Below are 24,870 nucleotides of genomic sequence, written 5' to 3'. Positions count from 1 at the left end.
ATAGGAAGTATAATAAAATTGGGAGAAAATAAAATGCCCAGGTGTTATGAGCAAAAGATTTTGGAGTCAAAACCTTTTCAAATCCTTGTATATGTGAGTCCTTATACATATGATCTAGGTTGTTTAGGGTAACATACACACTCCTTCCAAACCTTTATTTCCTCAGTTTTAAATGGGATAAGAACACCTCCATTATATGGACATAGGTAAGCTAAAATGAGAGAAAGAATATAAAGTAAGCATTCAGTAAATGTATTATTTGCCTTCACCACTGATCCAAGTTTAAATTTGTCTCCAGCATTATATCTACACAAATATTTTTCATATTTTTGTTTGTGTGCACAATAAAGGGATTTACTATTTTTGCAAAAGATCAACTAAGAACTTAACAATTTTTATTGATATTTGATTCTGGATTTAAAGAAGTTTATTAAATTACAAATTTACTCTGAGAAGGAGCATACCATTAAAGTACAGAGAACTGAGACTGTCATGTGTACTAGATTATTTCCAATTACAAATGCTGAGGCCTTCCTCAGATAGTAAGCTGTCCTTTTTACACTCAAAACAAAATAGAGCATCAGTAAAACATCAGCTATTGTGTGAAATAAATAGGTAAAACATTTGTTTTCTTAGCATAGGCACAACTTGCTGATTTGTTTATACATTAGTCAGTTGTCAACTTAGTGCCAGAGAACTCTTTAGAGAAAACTCACTTCAAAACGTGAGCTGAACATTTTCTTTGTGGGCTTTATATGCTGTTATTTACCTCCCCATACAGAATATGGGAACAAGCTGGTTTTACTCGAAGTGCAGCTAAATATATGGCAAATGGCTACCCTTACCCCAGTGAAAAAAAGTAAAATTATAGTGGGGGTAATTATATACTGTTTCAGATTTTCAATCACAATTTCAAGTATAACCATATCTTAAAACTTTCTAACACTACATATTTACTTATAATTGTATCATCTATAAAATGTTGGTATTTTTTATATATTGAATATTTTGCGTATTAGAAAGTTATGATTTCCCATTATTATACTTTTTAAATGTTTTCCAGAATTTTTATTTATTTTTCTTTAATTATGGCCCAAGATATTTACTTAGATAAAATCTGATTTCATAACAAAAAGCAGTAGGGTGATACAAATCACATAATCAAAGATTTCTTTATAGCAGATTTCGTACTATATATTTTTCTTAAATTGTGATTAAAAATACATAACACAAAATTTACCATCTTAACCATTTCTAACCAATTCAGTAGTGTTAAGCATATTCTCATTGTTGTATAACCACTCTCCACAACTTTTTTATTTTATAAAACTGGCTCTGTACCCATTAAACAACTCCTCATCTTCTCCTCTCTCCAGCCTCTGTCAACTACCATTTTATTTTGTGTTTCTGTGAATTGAACTATGCTAGACTTCTCATATAAGAGGAATCATACAGTATTTGCTTTTTGCAACTGGCTTATTTCACTTAGCATAATGTCTTCCAGGTTCATCCATGTCATAGCATTTGACAATATTTTCTTCCTTTTAAGGCTGCACTATATTCCTCTGTGTGTGTGTGTGTGTGTGTGTGTGTGTGTGTGTGTATGTATCTATATATGACATTTTGTTTATCTGTTCATTCATTGATGGCAAATGGGTTGCTTCCACTTCTTCACTGTCATGATTAGTGCTGCTACGAACATGGATATGCAAATATCTCTTCGAAATCTTGCTTTCAGTTCTTTTGGATATATACCCAGAAGTGAAACTGCTGGATAATATGGTAATTTTATTTTTCATTTTTTGAGGACCTATTCTACTGTTTTTCATAGCAGCTACACCACTTTACATTTTCACAAATAATGTACAAGGTTTCCATTTCTCCATATCATCACCAAATCGTGTCATCCTAATGGGTGTGAGGTGATATTTCATTGTTGATTTGCATTTCTCTGATGACTGGTGATGTTAAGCATTGTTTCATATATTTTTTAGCCACTTCTATATCATTTTTGAAGAAATGTCTAAGTCCTTTGCCCACTTTTTGACCAGATTATTTTTTTTTATTAAGCTGGAGTTTTTTATATGTTCTAGATAGTAACCTCTGCTTAGATGTATAATTTGCAAATATTTTTCCCACTTTGTACATTTATTAGTCTGTTTATTGTGTCTTTGGCACATAGTTTGAATTCTGATGTAGTTCAATTTGTTTATTTTTACCTTTGTTGCCGGTGCTTTTGTTGTCAAATTCAGGAAATCTTTGTCAAAAACAATGCCTTAAAGTTTTCCTGTATTTTTTCTTCTAACAATTGACAGTTGTATGTCTTGTTTCTGTCTTTGATTTGTTTTCAGTTAATTTTTGTTTATGTTGTAAGGTAAGGGTCCAACTTCATTCTTTTACATATCTTACGTTTTATCATTTCAAACAAAAGATACATGATTGGCATTTTCAATTGAAACCCAAAATGAAGGTCCCTGATGTAGACTAAATTTAAATGTGTGTAATTTCTTTACTGCACATTTATTAAAAGAGACATCAACAGAATATATTAACAGGAGGATAGCAAAAGTCAGCTTGTTGCTTAGCCTTGAAATAGACTCTGCACTTTACAAGTGTATTTCTTAAACTTGGGTGTTTAGCAGAATCACTCTTGAAACTGTAAAAGAAATCTCAAGGATTGGAGGACATATTTAATATTTAGAGATTTGATTCAATAGTTCTAGGGCCAGACTCAGGTATCTATGTTATTTTTAAACAGGGAGGGGATCATCACACACTGAGGTCTTTGGAGGGGGACTAGGGGAGGGACAGTGGGGGGCAGGGAGTTGGGGAGGGATAACATGGGGAGAAATGCCAATATAGGTGATGGGGATGGAGGCAGCAAATCACATTGCCATGTATGTACCTATGCAACAATCCTACATTGTCTTTACATGTACCCCAAAACGTAAAATGCAATTATATATATATGTAATGTATATATAAAACTCTGAAGTTGATTCTGATTGTTAGGCAAGTTTAAGAACCACAGTTCCAGGATATTCCATAACTATAAGTTGTTTTTTTTCCTTTGGGAGAAGAGAAATTCCATTTCATTTTTAAACTGGCACTGAGAATTCTATCAAGTTCTGTCTTATATACTAACATACTAAAAACATTCTGTTGGGAGGCCTAGGTGGAAGGATCGCTTGAGGCCCAGACTTCAAGATCAGCCTGTGTAACATTAAGAGACTTCATCTCTACTAAAAAATGTAAAAATTAAAAATAAAAAGATTCTACATTGATGATTCTACTAATAATCTGGGTAAATACGTGTTAGCATAGTGTGTCTTTTTAATTTTAATTTTATTTTATTTTGTGTGAGTCACCCAGATTGAGGTGCAGTGCTTGATCATGTCTCACTGCAACCTAGACTTTCTGGGCTTAGGTGATTCTCACACCTCAGCTTCCTGAGTATTTGAGACTACAGACACATGCTACCATGCTTGGCTTTTTTTTTTATTTTTTTTTATTTTTTATAGAGATAGGGTTTTACCATGTTTCCCAGGTTGGTCTCAACTTCCTAGGCTCAAGCAATCTGCCCACCTTGGCCTCCTAAAGTGCTGGGATTACAGATGTTAGCAACTATACCTGGCCGAGTATGTCTCCTTTAAAATTTTCTACTGACAGTGACAACTGTAATTTCAATAGAACCATAAGCTCAAGAGAAAGATGAATTACAATGGAGACATAGCACATCTAACTTCAAAAGCAGGCAATTGGTAGAGTGTGATTTTCCACTGTTTTTACTGAATGCTGGCTGAGAAAGAAGTGAGGAGGGAGTGTAAATGAATAGACATAGAGAATACTCTAATTAATGACATCAACTTGTGTTACTATTTTATTTAGTTAAACCTCCTTCCCAATGCAGACCACTTGAAAACATACCTTATAGTTTGGCCAATTTGATGCCTTGAGAACTGTGGCTTACTTTCAGCAGATTTAATATGTCCAGACAAAGCACAGACAACTACTTCTAGTTTTCCATTCCATGGCAGTTGACGTATCAGTGTGTTCTGGGAAGCCGTATGCATAGCAGTGACCCTTCTCACAATTCACAGCCTGGAAACCTTCTTGTTTCCATCAAAATGACAGAAGGCAGGCTTATTCATTATTTATAATTTACTGAGTACCATCAACAGTGTGTATTGTTTTAGAGAACACAGCAGATACCACAACACAAACCAGAAGGAGGAAAAGATTTGATTGACATCTGCAGAAGACCCCATAGGCTTACAGCTCCTGGGAATAGTGGTGGCAATTAGACCAAGGTGGCATGGAGTTTCATGGTCAGAGTAGCCTCAGCTCACATGGAAACCCAGAGCCCTGCTTTTTTGAAATGTTAGGAATTCCCCTCTTTCAGATTTCAGGAAATTGTAATAATTTTCCCCTTTGTCTCTATTGTTCTCATAATCTCCTTGAATCTGAAGTCAAGCAAAAGCACATTTGACAATGTAATAAGAAGTTAGACTATCCTGAAGGTTCAGTTAAGGGAAGACACCCTGTCCAAAAATTGAGGAAACTTTTTTTCTCAGCATGTTCCTTGGAAGGCTGAAATTTTGTTGTTTCTGGTATTTCTACTGCGTTAATGGCAGGTAGTGAAAAGATGACTAGAGGATCGTCCCATTCTTTAGAACTTCGAAAGTGGAAAATAATTGTATATTATTATATATACAAATTATATACAAATAATTTATGTATATACAAACACATATATAAATATATATAAATAGGTATATATTTATATATATAATAATATATAAATAATTTTATATATATACATAAAGGCTTATAATATACAAGAGTGATGCGATAATAGAAGATTAAGCATACTGGTAATTTACGTGGGGCAATAAATTTCATCTTTTTATCCATAGAAATTTCATTTATTTATCCATAGAACCTAGCAAATAGTATGCATGTAATAATATATGTAAATAAATGTAGATTAAAATAATATCTGAATTGGGGCCTGTGTTTTTTCTCCACTGGTTCATTCTTAGGGCCATGATATTTTAATTGGGTGATGGACTAGGGAAATAAATGATCAATGTGCTTAATTCTCCTATTTAATTCAAAAAGCATACTGACATCTTACCTTCTTAGAAATATACCCTCTTACTACTGCCTTGGGAAATAAGAAATGTGTAAGCAGTCCCAGACATCTGGGTGCTTGCTGGTGATTAAACTTTCTTCATTGATTCTCAGTGTTGGAAGGCCCCTAACATTTCCTACTCTCCTCCAATATTCAGATCTTTTCTCCAGTGTCTCTGTCAACTTGTCATCTGTCCCAGGCTTGGAAACTCTCAGTGATAGGCTGCTGTATCATTGATAACTGCTCTGACAACTCTGTTAGAAATGCCTTCCTTCCTTTTCCCAATTTCCCACTTCTGGGGGCTTTACAGAGTTACTTTCATCCTGGTTCCTCCCACTTTCTAAAGACAGTTCTCATGTCTTTTCTAGTTTTCTCTTCCAGTGTTATTTATTCCCATTTCCTTTGGGGTTCCACATATGACAGGCCTTACAGTCAACTCGACCAGTATTTTCTGATTGCTCTGTTCTTGGCAACATGCTGAAGAGCAGATGTTTGTTTCCACTTAAATGTGAGCATGTTTGGTTTTCTCTAAGCCTGAAGTGTGCACAGTTTTTATTTTTGTTTTTACTTTGTTAAAATTTTCCTGAGTTGGAAAAGTGGCTGGGAAGGTGATCAACAGTGGGTGATTTTCTTTACCAAGCATTCTTTAGTGTGAGAAAAGAAACAATTAAATTTCAATTAAATCTGTAATCTCAAAAGCATGGATCAGCAGATATGAGTTTATGGAGTGCAGGGAAATCTTCCTTGCTAAAGCTAGATTTTCACAAGGAAATGAAAAGATGGGTTCAGGAGAAGCTTTAGAAGCCTGCCTAAAGTTTAGTCAAGCAAAGAATCTTTGTCAGGCAACACATACATTAAAGCATCCATTGCAGGGCTTTTGATAATATTTTTTTTAATTTCATTTTAGGTTTTGAGGTACATGTGAAAAACATGCAAGATTGTTGCATAGGTACATACGTGGCAGTGTGATTTACTGCCTTCCTCCCCTTCACCTATATGTGGCATTTCTCCCCATGCTATCTCTCCCCAACTCCTCACCCCCCGCTGTCCCCCCCCCACAACAGATCCCAGTGTGTAGTGCTCCCCTCCCTGTGTCCATGTGTTCTCATTATTCAACACCCATCTATGAGTGAGAACATGTGATGTTTGATTTTGTGTTCTTGTGTCAGTTTGCTGAGAATGATGGTTTCCAGGTTCATCCATGTCCCTACAAAGGATGCGAACTCATCGTTTTTGATGGCTGCATAATATTCCATGGTGTATATGTGCCACATTTTTCCTGTCCAGTCTACCATCGATGGGCATTTGGGTTGGTTCCAAGTCTTTGCTATTGTAAACTGTGCTGCAATGAACATTCGTGTGCATGTGTCCTTATAGTAGAACGATTTATAATCCTTTGGATATATACCCAGTAATGGGATTGCTGGGTCAAATGAAAGTTCTATTTCTAGGTCCTTGAGGAATCGCCACACTGTCTTCCACAATGGTTGAACTAGTTTACACTCCCACCAATAGTGTAAAAGTGTTCCTATTTCTCCACATCCTCTCCAGCATCTGTTGTCTCCAGATTTTTTAATGATCGCCGTTCTAACTGGCGTGAGATGGTATCTCAGTGTAGTTTTGATTTGCATTTCTCTGATGACCAGTGATAATGAGCATTTTTTCATATGCTTGTTGGCCTCATGTATGTCTTCTTTTGTAAATTATCTGTTCATATCCTTCGCCCATTTTTGAATGGGCTTGTATGTTTTTTTCTTGTAAATCTGTTTTAGTTCTTTGTAAATTCTGGATATCAGCCCTTTGTCAGATAGGTAGGCTGAAAAAATTTTTTCCCATTCTGTTGGTTGCCGATTCACTCTATTGACTGTTTCTTTTGCCATGCAGAAGCTGTGGAGTTTGATTAGGTCCCATTTGTCTATTTTGGCTTTTGTTGCCAATGCTTTTGGTGTTTTGCTCATGAAGTCCTTGCCTACGCCTATGTCCTGAATGGTTTTGCCTAGGTTTTTATGTAGGGTTTTTATGGTGTTAGGTCTTATGTTTAAGTTTTTAATCCATCTGGAGTTAATTTTAGTGTAAGATGTCAGGAAGGGGTCCAGTTTCTGCTTTCTGCATATGGCTAGCCAGTTTTCCCAACACCACTTATTAAACAGGGAATCCTTTCCCCATTGCTTGTTTTTATCAGGTTTGTCAAAGATCGGATGGTTGTAGGTAGGTTGTGATGCCTCCCATTTTGTTCTTTTTGCTTAGAATTGACTTGGCTATGCGGGCTCTCTTTTGGTTCCATATGAAGTTTAAGGTGGTTTTTTCCAGTTCTGTGAAGAAGGTCATTGGTAGCTTGATGGGGATAGCATTGAATCTGTAAATTACTTTGGGCAGTATGGCCATTTTCACGATATTGATTCTTCCTAACCATGAACATGGAATGTTTCTCCGTCTGTTTGTGTCCTCTCTTATTTCGTTGAGCAGTGGTTTGTTGTTCTCCTTGAAGAGGTCCTTTACGTTCCTTGTTAGTTGTATTCCTAGGTATTTTATTCTCTTTGTAGCAATTGTGAATGGCAGTTTGTTCTTGATTTGGCTCTCTTTAAGTCTGTTATTGGTGTATAGGAATGCTTGTGATTTTTGCACATTGATTTTGTATCCTGAGACTTTGCTGAAGTTGCTTATCAAAAATATGGAACGCTTCATGAATTTGTGTGTCATCCTTGCACAGGGGCCACGCTAATCTTCTCTGTATCGTTCCAATTTTAGTATATGTGCTGCCGAAGTGAGCACTTGATGACATTTTTATGGATTTTTAGATTCAGCACATTGAAGACTGGTGATTAAAACAATAGAAACCAGAGGTAATTGTTTCTAATTGAAAGTTGCAAACATGACCCTGTAATAACTACATGTGTGAATAATTGACTTTGGGGAATGCATATATTGAGGAAGAGTTTTGGTCAATTCTTAAATAATGACTATTGCTGTTGAGTTACGGATTGGAGAAGAATCCACAAGGAGAGGCATGATGGGAAGCACTCAGGACAAATTGTCAGGGGACCTAACTCAGCCTCCACTTGGTTACCAGCTAGATGTATGGATTTAGAATAGGCATTTTACCTGTGTGACCTCTGCATGTTCATGAGTCAACGCAGTTAAGCTGAATGATCTCTAAGGTTTCTTCTAGACCAATAATACTTTACTCCATTCTTAATTTACTGCTCCATTTTAAATTGTTACTTATGCTTAGTTTCTATATCATCTCATTTCTTCTTTTTATGTTTTCTGAACTTATTTATCTCAAAACATCAACAGTTGATAAAATTCATTTTAAAAAGCTTAGCATTTTCATTCCTCTATTCCAAATAGAAAATATGTCTGATAAGAAGAAATGTAACAAGATGGTTAATGTATCCCTATAATCTCCATTCTCATATGTAAAAATTATGGTGCAGGTGGCAAATGTTACCACTTTCAAGAAGTTGACTTGGATGTAATTAATTGTAGTCTCTTCTAATGTATGTGCAATGATTTTATTTTTAGCCTGCTTTGCTAATGAGCTGAACTGAGGTAAAATGGAGTCACAAGGACCCATTCATTACCCTTTGGGACCTCAAAGTAAGTGGTTGAGAAGAATAGAAGGAATGTGACTTTAAGGCTGTGGACGAGCACACGTCTCCCAATCTGACAGAGAGTCAGGGTAGTTATAAATGTATTTCCCCAAATTGAGTTTCATAGAGCACTAGTCAGTCCTATGAGATGCTGTCTGAAAGTGTTTCATGGTCAAGTGTTTTTTGGTTCGAGAAACCCTAACTATTATACCTATCTTGAAGTGCAACAATGAATATTGGCATACCAAAGACTCCTAGAACCCTTCTTGAAAGGAAGGGATACTTAGCCACAGTTTCTAAAACTTAATCATGAAAATTGTTTTTAAATTTCAGAATACATATTAACATTACATAAAATTCAGATTCTGCAGAAAGTTTGTGGGAAATGCTGCAGAAGTTTATCAATCTCTTTTTCCCAAGAAGAAAAGCAGACATAATAGGCATTATTTCTTGGTCCTGAGGAGACATGTTGAATTCTTTCTCTGCATTTAAATGGAATGAGGGCTGTTTAAAAAATACTGATGTTTTGGATTCATCCCAAACCAATTAAATCAGGATCTTTGGGGTGGGACCCATACATTACTATTTTTGAAACAAGCTTCTTGAGTGATTTCTTATATGCATCTAAGGTTGAGAACCAACTGAAGAAACCACAGAACATTTGGGAGTGTTGTCAAAGCCTTCCTTAATGAGAACATGTCAATGATTCTTCACCACTAGAGAACTAGACACTTTAATTGTGTACCTGAATTAAATTCCATTTTAAAAGTACTTGGGGCCATGAGATAAGATAATCTATGTAGAAGATAAGCAACATCAATTGGTTTCATCTGTAGTCTGTTTTCTGAATCATTTAGGCTACAAAGAATAGATGCCATTGAGTTCTGGAGGCTAAGCCCCAGCTACATGCCCCTTGGTAAGGGTCTCCATGGCCTACATTTAGAAATTGTGCTGCTTTAGAGATGCCTTATACTCAGAGCTGTGAGAGGAAGTAAAGTTGGGCGGAGAAGACCTACAATTCTTTGCTGTTCTTGTCGTGTCTGTTTCCTAGACTCCACTACTGGCTGTTCTCATGAGTAGAAGGTACTTGTCTGGTGGCCATCTAAATGGTAGTGAGATTCTACACTGCACTAGGACCGAAGCCTGTAGTAACTGAATAATCTCAGAGGGATGGAAAGCGAGATCTGTCCTCCCTTTACATCTTACTGTTTGCATGCTTCCCAGAGGCCAAAAAGCAGAACTGAGTGACATCGATATGCAGGTCTAGAAATCAAAAGATTAATGACAGCAAACACCCACTGGAATGATGCAACATAACAAAATAATTGGGATAATAACCCAAACTCCATTTCAACCTTCATACACCCTCTACGCACCCCCCACAAAAAAAAGGTGAAAAAGGCTTGCTTGCCAAACTTTTTCAGGTAAACAGTTGAAACTTCACAAAATGAGATTAACTTTTAGTCAAATTACTTAAATGATGATGGCAGGCTATTTTCTGTTGATTTTCAGTCTTCTAGTTTGTAGCATGATAGTGTCTATTACCTTCAGGTTTTTTGTACCCCAAAAGAAAGCTAGAAAAAATTATCTATCGTTGGTAGACACAACTGAGTGACCTAATCTTCACTGACAAATACTAAAGAGACTCATTTTCCTTACAACACATATTAAATCAGTGTTTGCTTAGCAGATAGAAAGGTGCTGGATACCAGGCCCAACTCTTGCCAAGATAGGAAGAATTCAGGAGGGGATTCCATAGAAGGTTGCTTCAGGCTATGTTTTAGAAAATTGCTTTAGTGTTCTAATTTAAATTAGTTTAGGCAAATCAATTAAAGATAAAACATTTTTGAAGGACAATTAGAGTAATATGGAAGCAGCTTTGTAGCATTTCTCTAGCATACAACTAAGCTAGTGAAATGTAAACTATACTTACTTAGATTAGGGAAAGTAAAATAGCTCTTATTCCTCTGACATTCAGAATCCTATACTAGCTTAAATTCTAAATAAGAACTGAAGCTTTGGAGATTTTAAAGATAAATGTAGGTAAGGCATTGACCACGAGCAAGAAATGCACTTAACCAGGATTATAAGGTGTGAAGATAAGTTTGTGAAATTCCTATTATATGGAGTTATCTGATAGGTCCTTGTCATTAAGCAATTTCTAAATATAAACACTGTCCAAGTTAAAAATGGGTTGTTGCTACCATCTTATTAGGAAAACCACACAGGGACAAAGAAGAAAAGACTAAAATGTATTCTCTTTCCAACAGCAGTCTCTTTTCCTCCATCCTCTATTCTACCTCTTCTCTTTAATTTCTAAGCCTCAATTTCTGTATTTCTGATACCCACTGTTAGAGAAACGGTTTGAATGGTTGCTATACATTTCCATGTAAAAAGTTAGAGGCTGTGTCAGTAAAATATTCAGGTCAAGGCCACTGGTCAAGAAGAAGATGCCATTTTATAAAAAGGCAAAACCAATACAAGTCCACAGGTGCACACACACCATTTCTCTCTCTTTCACAAATATATGCATACACACATACACACAAACACTACATACATGTGTGCAAAATATCCCAAGAAATGGCTGCTCTACCCAGTGGTGTTCTTCCAATCATTGAAATGTAAACACATAGGGAAGAACCTGACACTTAAAAGGAAAAGCGAAAGGTAAAGCTTCACCTCTGAATCTGGTAAACAGCTACCTCTTCCTGAACTGAGCGAATTTGAGGAGATGATTTATGTTGCAAGAAAGATGCTTTAGAGAATGTTAATTGGGAGATCTAGCAAAATAGGAGCTTTTAAAACCATGGACAAAATTGGGAAGATGACTGTTAAATATAAGTTACATTTTCCCTAACATCAGGTGCCATAAACTACACTAGTCTGAATTTTCTCAGCAGGTGGTTGCATTGTTCAGAGCCTTTCTGCTCCTCAGTGTGAAATTAGTAGTAGGAAAATGAAATCAATGAACTGTAATCGAAAGAGAGAGAGAGAGGAGAGAATGAATAAGAATATAGTCCAAGGTAGATGTAGCCACTAAGTCCACCTCGCTGTGCCCCAAATCTCAAATTTTGACCCTTGCCTTTTAAGTTTAGGACTGATTTTGTAAAGCTTTTTCCTATGAATAGCTCTTGAGTCAGATCTCCTTCTTAGTATATTGCAACACTAATTTGCTTTTTACTGAAGTGGACATTTCCTTAATCTCCCCTAAATTTCCTGACTTTGATTTTTGGCCCACCAATTAAGCTGTCTATTACGTTAAGGTTTTTCAGAACTTTGGTTCTGTTATGTAATGCAGGAATTTTTCTCTCTATTTTAATACCAGCCATTAAGTAAAAAACCTACGATGTCTTCAATCACATTGTTAATTAACATGTCCAGCAGAATGGGCCTTGCAGCACTCCATAAGAGACATCTTTCAAGGTTGACAATTGCACTTACCCCACATATTGGGTGTCACTGTACAACTAGCTGTGAATTTGCCTTACTCTGCTGTCATCTAGCTTACCTTCCTCCTCCTCTCCAACTTTTCATACAATATGTGGGGAGACTTTGTCAGATGCATTGCTGAAATCCTACACTCAATTACATTGCTACTGCTCTAATAACTCATTTATAAAAGGAAATACAGTTACTTTATTGCATATCTTACTGAATCCATGCAGCATTTCAGTGATACTTCTACCTTTTAAATACTAACATTTCAGCTTTTTAATAACCCTTTGTGAACAAATTGTGATAAATCCATCCAATGGAATACTTACCAGCAATAAAAAGAAGCAATGCATTGATAAATATAACATAAATGTATCTGAAAATATTATACTAAATAAAAAAGTCAATCATGAAAGTCTATAGACTTCATGATTCCATTTATATGACACTCTGGGGAAATGTGAAAATTATAGGAACAAAAACTAGAGCAGTGATTGCCAGGAGCTGGGGCTTGGGAGAGTGAACTGACTGGCAAAGACATGAGAAGCTTTTTGGGTAATGGTGGTAGTTACACCACTGTATGGGCTTGGTAAATTTTAACTAACCTTACACCTAAAAAGAGTAAATATCACCATATGCAAATTCAATCTTGATAAATCCAAATTTTGAAAATATCCCATTACAGAAATGTGTTAGACTAATTAGACTTAATTTAATAACCCAGAGTTTCTGAACTCTTTTTTCCCCTGCTTTAACTATTAAGGCATGTCTCTCTGTTTAATTTTACTACTTAATGTTTCATCTTCCAGGATTTCTCAAAGATTAAAGATTACCTAACAACTTTATTGTCTCTGAAACATGTGCTTGTGTTTTCTTTATCCACAAATAGGTGATTTCTAGACTTAACAGAAAGGTCTCAACTTTATTCATTATACTATTGCCAATTTTAAAGACTGAACTCTGAAAAGAAAGCAAAGTATTTTAGTTACTATTTAATCTTTCATATGCTAACAGAATACTCTTCCCTGCAAGCGTTGGGCCTATCTGCATTATTCTTTTTTCTCATTCTTGTAACAAAACTTTGAAACTAAACCCTATTAATCTGGGCATCAGAGATTTCCAAATGAAACCAAGACATTTAGCCATTCATTAATTCAATTATTACATACACCACTGTGCAATATATCCATGTAATGAAACTACACTTATATCCCTTAAATCTATAAAAATAAAAATAAAGGAATTAGTATTGTGATTAAAATAAACATAAATAAATTTGTTAAGGCAAAAAATGTTACTCCATAAACTGGAGTCCCTAAACCCCTTCTTCCGCAGTCTAGATGCCTTCTGGAGGTGACTAGTACTCAAACTCTGGCAGATAATGTCAGGTGAAGTATGTGTTGATAATAATAATTTTCCATCTCAGGCATGTTTATTTTCTTCCCAGCTTTATTAAGGTATAACTGACAAATACAAATTACATATATTTAAGATGCAGGATATGATGATTTGATATATATTGTGAAATGATTGCAACAATCAAGTTAATTAACACATCTATCACCTCACATAGTTACTTTCTGGGTGTTTGTGGTGACAACGCTTAAGATATACACTCTTAATTATATCTTGAATATAAGAAAATTTCAAATATGTAGTGCATTATTCTTAACTATAGCCACCATGCTGTAGAGTAAGATCCCCAGAACTTACTCATCTTTTTACTGAAAATGTATACCTTTTGACAAACATCTTCCCATTTCCCTCATTTCTTAACCTCTACTCTGTTTTTTTGGTTTGACTTTTTTAGATTTCACATATAAATGACACCATATAGTGTTTGTCTTTCTGTGTCTGGCTTATTTCACTTAGCATGTCTTCCAGATTCATTCTTTTTGTCAAAATGGCAAAATTGCCCTCTTTTTATGGCTTAATAATATTCTATTTTTTATATATAGTGTCTTCTACAAGACACTTAGGTTGTTTCCACATCTTGACTATTAGGAATAATGCTGCAATAAATATGGAGTTTAGACACCTCTTTGGGATACTGATTTCATTTCCTTTGGATATATACCTAGAAATGGGATTGCAGGATCATATTGTCATTCTAGTGTTTAAGTTTTTGAGGAACTTTCATAGTATATTGCATAATGGCTGTGCCGGTTTGCTTTTCCACCAACAGAGTACAGGGTTCCCTTTTATCTAAGCCCTCACCACCACTTATCTCTTAGCTTTTTGAAAATAGCCATCCTAGCATAATGTGAAGTGACATCTCATCGTGGTTTTGCATATCACTGATGATTAATGATGTTGAACATAGTTTCATATACTTACTATCCATTTGTATGTCATCTTTGGAAAAATGTATGTTTGTGTCCTTAGCCTATTTTTAATATCAGGTTTTTTTTTTTTTTTTAGCTATTGAGTTTCATGAGCTCCTTATATGTTTTAGGTATTATTTCTTATATCAAATATATGGCTTGCTAATGTTTTCTCCCATTCTGCAGGTTTCCTTCTCAGTTTGTGATTGTTGCCTTTACTATGCAGAAGTGTTTTTAATTTGACCTAATCCAATTTGCCTATTTTTGGTTTTGTTGCCTGTGCTTTTGGTATCATATCCAAAAATTAATGCCAAGACCAATGTCAAAAACCATGTTTTCCTAGTTTTTCTTCTAGGATCTTTATAGTTTAAGTCTTTTATTACATTTCAGTTTTTAATCCATTTCAAGTTCATTTCTGTGTATGGTGTAAGATAGGATCCAATTTTACTTTTTTGCATGTGGATATTCAGTTTTTCTACACCAATTTGTTTAAGAAACCATCCTGTCCCCATTGTGTATTCTTTAAGCTCTTGTCAAATATTAGCCTACTACATATATAAGGGTTTATTTCTGGACTGGTTCTGTTCCATTGGTCTATGTGTCTGTTTTTATTCTAGTACTATACTATTTGATTACTATACACTTGTAATATAATTTGAAATCAGAAGCATGATACTTTAATCTTTGTTCTTGTTTCTCAAGATTGTTTTGGCTATTTAGGGTCTTTCTTGGTTCCCAATGAATTTTAGTGTTGTTTTTCTATTTATGTGATAATACTGTTTAAATTTTGGTAGGGGTTGCACTGAATCCATAGATTGCTTTTATTGTGAACATTTAAGAAATATTAATGCTTCCAATCCATGAACACAGGTTATCTTTCCATTCATTTGTGCCTTCTTTAATTTTGTTCATTAATGCCATAATTTTCAGTATACAGATCTTTCAACTTTGTGGTTAAATTTATTCCTAAGTATTTTATTTTTTTGATACTACTTATTCTTCTTGATATCATGAAATTGCTTTCTTTATTTCTTTTTTTCATATAGTTCATTGGTACTGATTAGAAATGCAACTGATTTTTGTATCATGCAACTTTATTGAATTCATTTATTATAACAGTTTTTCGTGGAGTCTTTAGGATTTTCTAAAATCATATCATCTGCAAACAGAAACAATTGAACATTTTCCTTTCTGACTTGGGTGCTTTTTTTTTCTTTCTCTTGACTAATAGTTCTGGCTAGGACTGCCAGTACTATGTTAAATATTAATAAAAGTGGTAAGAGTGGACACCTTCTTGTTCCTGATTTTAGGGAAAAAGTTTTCAGCTTTTCACCGTTGAGTATGTTAGCTGTAGGCTTGTCATATGTGGTCTTTATTATGTTGAGGTACATGCCTTCTACACACAAACTGTTGAAAACTTTTATCATGAAAGGGTTTTGGATTTTGTCAAATGCTTCTTTTTTCCAGCTCTGTATATTTTCATCGTAGCTGCTTTTGACTTTTTGTTTCTTTTGATTTTGTTTTAACACTTTTTTCCAAGAATAGAGTATATCTTTTGATTACCAATTTATAGTAGGAGACCCAAACTATGAACTTTTGGAGATAGAGAAATCTTATTTACCACTTGTAGTAAAAATCTGATATACTTTGTTTGTCAGTTATGCTCTGATGCTACCAGTGTTATTCCCATTCCTCTTCCTCACTTTGTGACTGGAAGTTTAGCCTCACCTGTCTTCTTCCCATTGTCTCCTATGGGCTATAGTTTTACATTTGTTTGGAGATTGTTACTTCTTTCTCCCCAGAATTTTATTTAAGTCCTCTCATCACTTTGGCAAGTTTCTATCCTTTGGAAGGAACACATCTGTTTTTCAATGTCTTAGGCCAGACACAAGGAAACTAAGCCTTTCTCATCAGTACCATCAAAGAAATTCTGAATTTCTTTGAGTGGAATTTCAATTGGCTAAAAGAGGAAGGACACACAAATACATACAAATAGGAATAACTGTCATGTTTGGGTATTAAAAAGAGATAAGCTTGACATACACTTTACAAAAATAATGTAATAGAGCAAAAAAATAAGGTAATAGAGCACATGATTACATTGACTGAAGGAAGGAGGCTTGGGAAACATTAACAAATCTGATAAGACCTGCAAATCCTCTATAGTCACTGTTCAGCAAAAATTTTGCAAATGTTGCATAGACATGACTCATTAACACAATGCAAGTTGTCTCCATTGCCTCATTGGAGATAAAGTTTTAGAATTTAGAATTTAAAATAACTTCTATATTTTGACTGCCAACTTCAAAACCTCATGGCTACTATTTAACCCTGGTGATATTTGCATGTGACATACTGTCTCATCAGTAATCTGATGAAAATAGGTGCAAATGCCAAGAGCAACTTAAATACCAAATCTGTAACTGAAAAACATTTTCCAAAGGTGAAAATCATCTCTATTATCAAAGAGTTTGAAGATTTGACAATAGTTTGTTACCTGGCAGGTGACCTTAGTCTCTTTTTCTCCTGTCTAGAATTAAAAGTCAGGTCTTCCATTTCTATTTTTCTTTTTCTTTCCTTTTTTTTTTTTTTTTGTAGGTTCTACATTATTCCTCTCTCCTGTTTCTTCTTCCTTTGAGACAGGGACTTGCGTTGCTGCCCAGACTGGAGTGCAATGGTGTAATCACAGCTCTCTATACATTCAGATTCCTGGGCTTAAGTGACCCTTCCTCATTGGCATCCCAAGGCTCTGAGATTACAGGCATGAGCCATTGAACCCAGCCCTCTCCTTTTTTGTATGTCACTGTAAATGAGATACACACCTATTTTTCTGGAATGACTGGGTCTAAATGAATAGCATAATGCTCCCAGAACTTTTTAAATCATGCTGTAATTGCACACTTTTTTCTACATTATTGTAGTACATTAGATTACTTTAATTATTTGGGTTCATAAAGTTCACTGAAAAGTGCTAGAAAAGAAGCTCTGCCTTACATTTATTATCATTCTGTGAAATATGCTATGCATATTTTTTAATGTACAGGTAATGTTAAATTAAAGTAATTAACAAAATGTACATAATGTTTTTTATATTGAAAGATGACATTTCAGGTCATGAAAGTCAAAAGATGACTTTTTTTACATTTGATATCTCACAATTGATTTTAGAGTTCTTTGTTGAATGAAGTGGTTTTTCAACTTCCATAACCTCTCTCCATGTCCTTGATTTTAAGAACATCATAAACATTTTATACTATTAAATTGAAGCTTAGAGTTGGAAAGAAACTAGCAGATGTTCTTGTTGGACTACAGTCATTTTACAAGGCTAAATAACTTGCCCCAAATCACGAAGTGCCTGAAGTCAGAGCCAGTGAGAACTTGGTACATTTGGTTCTCAATCCAAGGCAAAGAAAACAATGGAAACTGCTAATGATCAGATCCATATTTTGGAGCAAGAAAGCCCATCAGTCAAGAAGTGACACCAGCTTAAGGGGATTCTTTAAATATGGAAACAGCTCTTTTCTCAAAGTGGACAATAAAAGCATTTATATATAACTACCTACCTTATGCTTGATTTAAAAAACCCTGCTTTTAGACATGAAAGTGAGTAAAAAGCATTTGATTTTACAAGTCATCAAGGCTGCCTAAGTACAAAGTTAAGTCATAGAAACTGAACTAAAACTCCCCACAGAAAATGTGATTTCTCAGAGAAGAGGAGTAAAATGTACCCTCAGCCTGGAAGGAACATAAGTACAGAATATCCTATTTCTCAGGCAAATTACTTGACTTCTCTGGGACTCAGTTTTTTATCTGTAAAATGGAAATTATATTACCTAATTCTTAGAGTTGTAACTAGAATTACACAAAGTGATACAGATAAAGAACTCAGAATAGGACCTGAGGTATTTTCAGAACTCAAAATTAGATATTAACTTTAATAATACCCCTGTGAAACTAAATAATTTTGTATATTTTGCTGTAGATGAAGAGGTGAGTCACAACAAAGAGGACATACCAAAATAGAAGAAAATTTTTTAAATGGAGCTCTAAGCAGGAATAAAACATGAAAACTGAGACAGTTTGTGCCTAGGGTCAAACATCTGGACATTAATGGTTGGCTTTACCCAGTTCTTTTTGTGGGAATCTCCATGATTAATTCTTCCACCACTCCAACAATGCCATTTGTTGGCCAAGATCCCAGATAGATTTCAAATTATTTGACTTCTCCTCTAGTTGTCTCATTCTAGAAACAGAGCTTAAATTAATTTTCCTGCTTGGCAATGCAAGAGCTTGCAACAGAGATGGGGATATAGTTCTTGAGCAGTGATGATGTCTTACAATACAAACTTTGCTTCACATAACTGCCCAAGCATTGGCCATTCTTGTTTTCCACATAGTAAGAGATTGAAATTTTCTTTTTTCTTTTTAATGTATGTTAACTATAATGGAGGCACAGGGCAAACTTTTTAGTATATTCAGAAGAAAGATGGTAACAACCTGTGGAATAATGAGGGACATGCAGAAAATGTATCCTTTCCCAGAAAATATACCCAGCCAACAATCTCTATCATTTATTGAAGACTTAGTGTAGATCTGGCATCCTCCTGAGACCTTTGCATAGACTACTGTAAACAACAACTCCATGTGGTAGATCCTACTATTACCTCCACTGAAGCATATTAACAGACTGCCTTAAACCCCAAATCCTTCATTTGCATTGTTATAAAATATTGTTATTTTTGCTGTTAAAGATTATGTAACTTAAGAAAGATAACTATAAGTAGTTAAAATATTATGAAGGGTGGTACTATCTGATTTTAAAACTACTATTGTCATAATAACAATCACAAACTGGAACTTAAGCAATTACTGGCTTCATTTATTAAATGGACTATGCACACACATGCATAATGTTGTATATATAACATGGTCATACTATGTGACAAGGATGTTTTTCTATACTATTATAAGACATAGGAAGCAAACTGGCAGAGTGTCGCTTCAGGTCAGTTAACATAAATGAACAATCTGGGTAGGTTCTGTTCACAAGAAGAGGAAATCTACAGTTATGTGTTTGTTCAACCAGAGACGACATTTGTTGTGGGTGGAAGAACTACCTATGCTGAAATTACCATAACATTCCTTATATTTGCTCACTAGTTATTGTTGTTAATTAGTTAGTTTCTGGGATCTAAATGTTGAGTGACTTACAAAAGACAGAGTTTTATTTCTCTCTCATTCAGGAGTCTGGAAATGAATAGCTTCCTTCTATCTTGTTTTGTCCTTGCCACCTAAACAATTATCTACATAGGACATAGCTACCCTTTTAAGCAAGTGGGAATTGCATGTATCACTTCTCTTTATGTTCTATTGCAGGTAGGTTACTCTCATTTCCAAATCTCACTGCAAAAGAAGCTTGGAAATGTAGTCTCCAGCTGGATGGCCATATGCCCAGATAAAAGTACATCACTATGGAAAAGGAGAATGAAGTCAGAGGGACAGCTAGCCATGAGGCACACTCAGCCAATTATGATTTTTTCATGTGTGTTCTATGCCATATATGACATTCTTGAAAGGAAGATGTTCCCACACATAGAATCTAAAGTTGTGTTTTCTAGCTACTTCTTAATGAGGTGGAGAATCAAGTCATGTGTTAAATATTTAGGCTTGGTAATAATTAGTGCATATCAACTCTATTAATGACAAGCCTTCTTCCAAACTGGTCCTAAATTTCTTATAGAGTCAAGAGCCATACCTTCAACTGTGTAGTATCTTCCACAATGCTTAGCATCATTTAGGAACACAATAAATACCTGTTTAATTGAATGTTCTAAATTAAATAGAGAGATTCGCTATTTCACATGATACTACAAATCATTCACCTCTTTGTTCCTATCACTTCTCATTTCCAGTTTGATCACTCACGGCTTTGGGACACCAGCAATATGTGCAGCTCTAAGCACTTTCCAAACAGTCCTCAGTGAAATGCTGAACTACTTGGAAAAACACACTACTCACAAAAACGGCGGAGCGGCGGATTCTGGCCAAGGACATGCCAACTCGGAGAAAGCCCCCCTGCGGAAAACTTCAGAGGCTGCCGTGAAAGAGGGCAAAACAGAAAAGACAGACTAGCTACATCAAACAGAATCTATTTCCAGAGAGTCTTGCTGCTGATATTTTTTCTAATATATATATCATTGAGGGTGATTAATCTTCAGTGGACCAAATCTCTACCCTTCCCCAACCCTCCATAAAAAACAAAAATGGAAATGAAAAATGAAACAAAAAAGGATAAAACCAAAAAAAAAAAAAAAAAGAAAAAAAAAGGAAAACAGCAGTGTAACTGTGTGATGAAATGGTCACTTTTTAATTTTATGTTATGATAAACTCCTTTTGTGCACGTAAGCTATTGTCTGAATTATATACATCACAGTTTTTAAGCACTTCTGGACTTTGGAGAGGCAGCACATGCTTTTTCACATCTAACTGATGCACTTTCTTACCCAACTATGTAGGTAGGGATCAGAAAGCATGACCAAACTGGAATCCACTACCAGTACTTACAGCTCCAGTCTTTCTCAACTTAACTCCCTGTAACTGAAGAGTGCCTCATTCCACTAAATAGATCAATCTGGAAATTAATCTCTTAATAAATGTTTGGAGAACTGAAAGGGCAGTTATGAATCTGTGAATTAACAACAGATCTAAAATTTTGGTCACCCCTAGCCCACTTAACTACCAGTGCCTTGGTGGTATTTAAAAATTCCAGAAAACTTTCTCCTATCTATGACATTCCCACCCAATCCCAGGTCCCCCAAGAGCGAAGAAGATACTGGGAAAACATATTACCGAAGGGATAAGTGATGAACTTCTATCCATTCTCGTCACATCACCAACCTAATAATTCAAGAAAACAGACCCACCATATGTAGTGGGTCAGGGCAGGATGGATACAGGAAAGTAGCTTTGCCTCTGTTGGGCTCCTAATTGAAAGCAGTGGCATTGTTTTGCCTGGAAAAGCATAGGAATAGGAACAGTGATCTTTCTGGGAAGTCCTGCTCCTCAGAGATGGGAGAAGAGAACAGGGACCTAGGGAGGCCCCTTAAAGTGCTGGTGGCCAATGATTGTATGGTTAAGATGAGAGCCTTTCTTTTTCTGCTTTTGTGCTTCTTCTACCTGCCCCATGGCTGTGTTCTAAACCTTTAGAGGCACAAAAACATTCAGGTCTGTGTTCAATAAAGAAAACAGAAACAATGATCAGAGAAAACTTTTGCTTTTAAGATGCTTTCTTTTTTCATAGCTTGTTCTTATAACTTCATTGTCCTGTAGTTAAGACACTGAATACAAGAGGTTCCTGGCTGCAAAGGCAAGGGGCTAACTGAATGGAAGTTTGGTCCATACAAACCTGAATGTGTCAAGAAACCTGACTGGTACCACATTGTACTAACCTTTCTACTGTTAACAATTCTCAAACTTTTAGGCCAATAAAAATGTAGGTCATTGTCTATGTAAAAAGAAAAAAAGAATTTTTTATTAATGTGTGAACTCTCAACACTTAGTTTAAGATGAAAACATTCTCCTCTCATTAACATATTTAAATACTTTCAAAAAGCCTCTGTCATATTATAACCCCATGGGACATATTAGTATTATTTTTAATGGATGGGAAATAGCTCAAGAGTTTTCATGTAAAGAACACAAAAACTATTTTTACCTAAAAATAATTCTTAAAAATTATTTGACCTTGATCTTCAATCTTGTACAGAAAAGTAAAACCATACCAACGAAAATTTAATTTTTCTAACCTAAATTCAATGAACAGAAAACACTACTAAGGAAATCCATATAAAAAGGTTTTATAGTTATACAGTAGAAGAGCTTAAAATAAAGAAATGTGAAATAATGAGTTGTGATTTCATGTGTTTAGTTCCATTTTAAAAATTTTTCTATTATTCATGTCTTACAGTTTTTTGAAATAAAATAGAATAAAGCCAAAATTCTGCCACATTTTCAAATTTCATCACAAAATATATGATTTCATCTTACATGAAATTTCCCATATTGTAAAATATACACATGAAATAAAAATGATAAATATTTCAGTTTAATAAGTAGTAGGAAAGTTATGTACAGATAATGTGGGTGACTACTTCCTCAATGAAATTTCCACATTAACTTTCTTTTATTCTATTATTAATAATACATATGTATTTAATATGGCATTTTGATATGCATATCTGCTAGGTACTTAATATAGTTACATACCATGTCAAATGTTCACTAATAGTCAGACAAAAAATTAGATCTGGCTTATATTACCAGCTTACTTCTTCACCTTTAGCTGTGACTAGTTGGGGTTCTAAACACCTCAATGCACCTCAATGGGATGTTATCATTTATTAGCCTTGGAAACAAAAATATAACTATAACTACAGTGCATATTATTTACCAGGATTTTGGGTGTTTTAAGAGCCTTAAATGGACAGCGCCCATCATTTAACTTAACCAGCCATTAGGATATAAGAGAATTGATGGACTGGTCATGTTTAGAATCATTATCATATTCTAATAGACATTGTTAACATACCAATTTTTGCCTTGTATATAATAGGTACTCACCACTTTTTAAATAAATAAATAAATAAATGTGTGTGTGTTCTTTGTCCAAAATGGGCCAAAGGACGTTTTAATTTTGATTTTTTTTCAATACTCAGTGCTTTAATCTGGTTTATTTCCTCCATTGTATTTTATGAATAATTATTTTTATTTGAATGAGAAAGTATTTCCAAGATGACACATTAGTTTCAGATAGATATATTTCATATGAAACAGTAAAGAAAACTAGTTAGGTATCAGGATTTCAACAAAAGTGAAGTTATTGCTCTTATTATAGTTTGTAGCAAAAGAAGATAGCTTGAAATAAAATCTTTCTGATTTTCAGTATTATGATAAACAATGAAACTTCTTTTTCAGATAAACGATTACTTGCCCAGAAACCATGTTCAAATCTCTCATACCTACCTAAAATTTATAATGACAGCGTAACAGTTTTATATTTAAAACTTAATGAAATAAGTCAAACTTTTCATATGAAGATAGTTTGTTTTAAGACTGTTTCAACAATGCATTTAATGTCATTATCATGGATATGTCATTAGAGTTAGCATTTGACTTAAGTGTGGTGACTCTAGAAAAATTAATGAAAATTTAATTACTCTACATTTTTCTTCTCTGGAAAGATCAGTGCACTGCAAAGATGCCTAATTTATTCTCCTTCTGCCTTCTTTTTAGATGCCTTAAAAATAGAGATAATCCGGCCGGGCGCGGTGGCTCAAGCCTGTAATCCCAGCACTTTGGGAGGCCGAGGCGGGTGGATCACGAGGTCAAGAGATCGAGACCATCCTGGTCAACATGGTGAAACCCCGTCTCTACTAAAAATACAAAAAATTAGCTGGGCATGGTGGCGCGTGCCTGTAATCCCAGCTACTCAGGAGGCTGAGGCAGGAGAATTGCCTGAACCCAGGAGGCGGAGGTTGCGGTGAGCCGAGATCGCGCCATTGCACTCCAGCCTGGGTGTCAAGAGCGAAACTCCGTCTCAAAAAAAAAAAAAAATAGAGATAATCCTTCCTGGCTTTTCAGATTTTTTTTCTTTCCCATTTTTTTTGAAAGTATGTTCTCTTCAATGTCTAGGCCAAAATATAACCCTTTAGGACCTATGAGCACCCTGATCCAGGTGTGACAGTGACAAGAGTTCAGCCCTCTGTCACATGGCACTTTTAAGATAAATGTGTCAATGAATTATTCTTGTTAATAATGAGTAAGGTAATACAAAACATTTTCCTATATTTTCTTGCTTCTTTGTCTCTTTGGAAGCATTTTCAAACAGTGTAATTTAAATATATATATACATATCTGAGTTCTCTACACAATGAGTGTGCCATCTCTTTACAAAAGGCAAGTCAATATGTGATAGGTGTCATGGCCTACTGTCTAAGAGTATGGACTAGAAAACCAAACAACTTGGTTCAAATCAAGGCTCTCTTACTTGCTACTGTGTGTCTCTGGGCAAGTTGCCACACCTCTCTGTGCCTCCATTTTCCCATTTGTAAAATGAGGATGATAATAGATACCTACTCACTGAATTACTGTCAGAATCAAAGACTTGGTATATTTAAACCATTTAGAGCAGAACAGGGGCATGTTAGTGCTAAGTGGATATTAGCTACTGTCATTAATACTTAGAATTTGGACAAATCATTTATTATTTTAGAGATCAGTTTGTCTTCAGTTTATTGTACCCTTTCTATGCTAGGCTTCATCCTAGAGACTAAAGGTACAGAGTGGAATAGAACATTTTTATTGACGTCAAGCTTCTCATAGT

At 35.0% G+C, this 24,870-nt stretch overlaps 1 protein-coding gene and 1 non-coding gene across 2 annotated transcripts in view; one reads left to right on the top strand and one right to left on the bottom strand.

Moving 5' to 3' along the window:
- Positions 1 to 20,789, top strand: part of TFAP2D (transcription factor AP-2 delta) — a 61,706-nt gene extending 40,917 nt beyond the window's left edge. Inside the window, exon 8 of the mRNA XM_012441526.2 lies at positions 20,402 to 20,789. Coding sequence (XP_012296949.1) covers positions 20,402 to 20,621 — 220 coding nt within the window. The 3' untranslated portion in view covers positions 20,622 to 20,789. The remainder of the gene's footprint in view (positions 1 to 20,401) is intronic.
- LOC135268476 (U6 spliceosomal RNA) lies at positions 7,800 to 7,906 on the bottom strand. The gene has a single exon (XR_010336793.1). It is a non-coding gene; the product is annotated as a U6 spliceosomal RNA (small nuclear RNA).
- Positions 20,790 to 24,870: the final 4,081 nt, after the last annotated feature.

The sequence above is a fragment of the Aotus nancymaae genome, unplaced genomic scaffold (genome assembly GCF_030222135.1).
Source record: "Aotus nancymaae isolate 86718 unplaced genomic scaffold, 86718_ANA_hifiasm-v0.15.2.pri h1tg000040l, whole genome shotgun sequence".
NCBI classification, from domain to species: domain Eukaryota; kingdom Metazoa; phylum Chordata; class Mammalia; order Primates; family Aotidae; genus Aotus; species Aotus nancymaae.
This window is presented reverse-complemented; position numbering and strand designations above follow the sequence as displayed.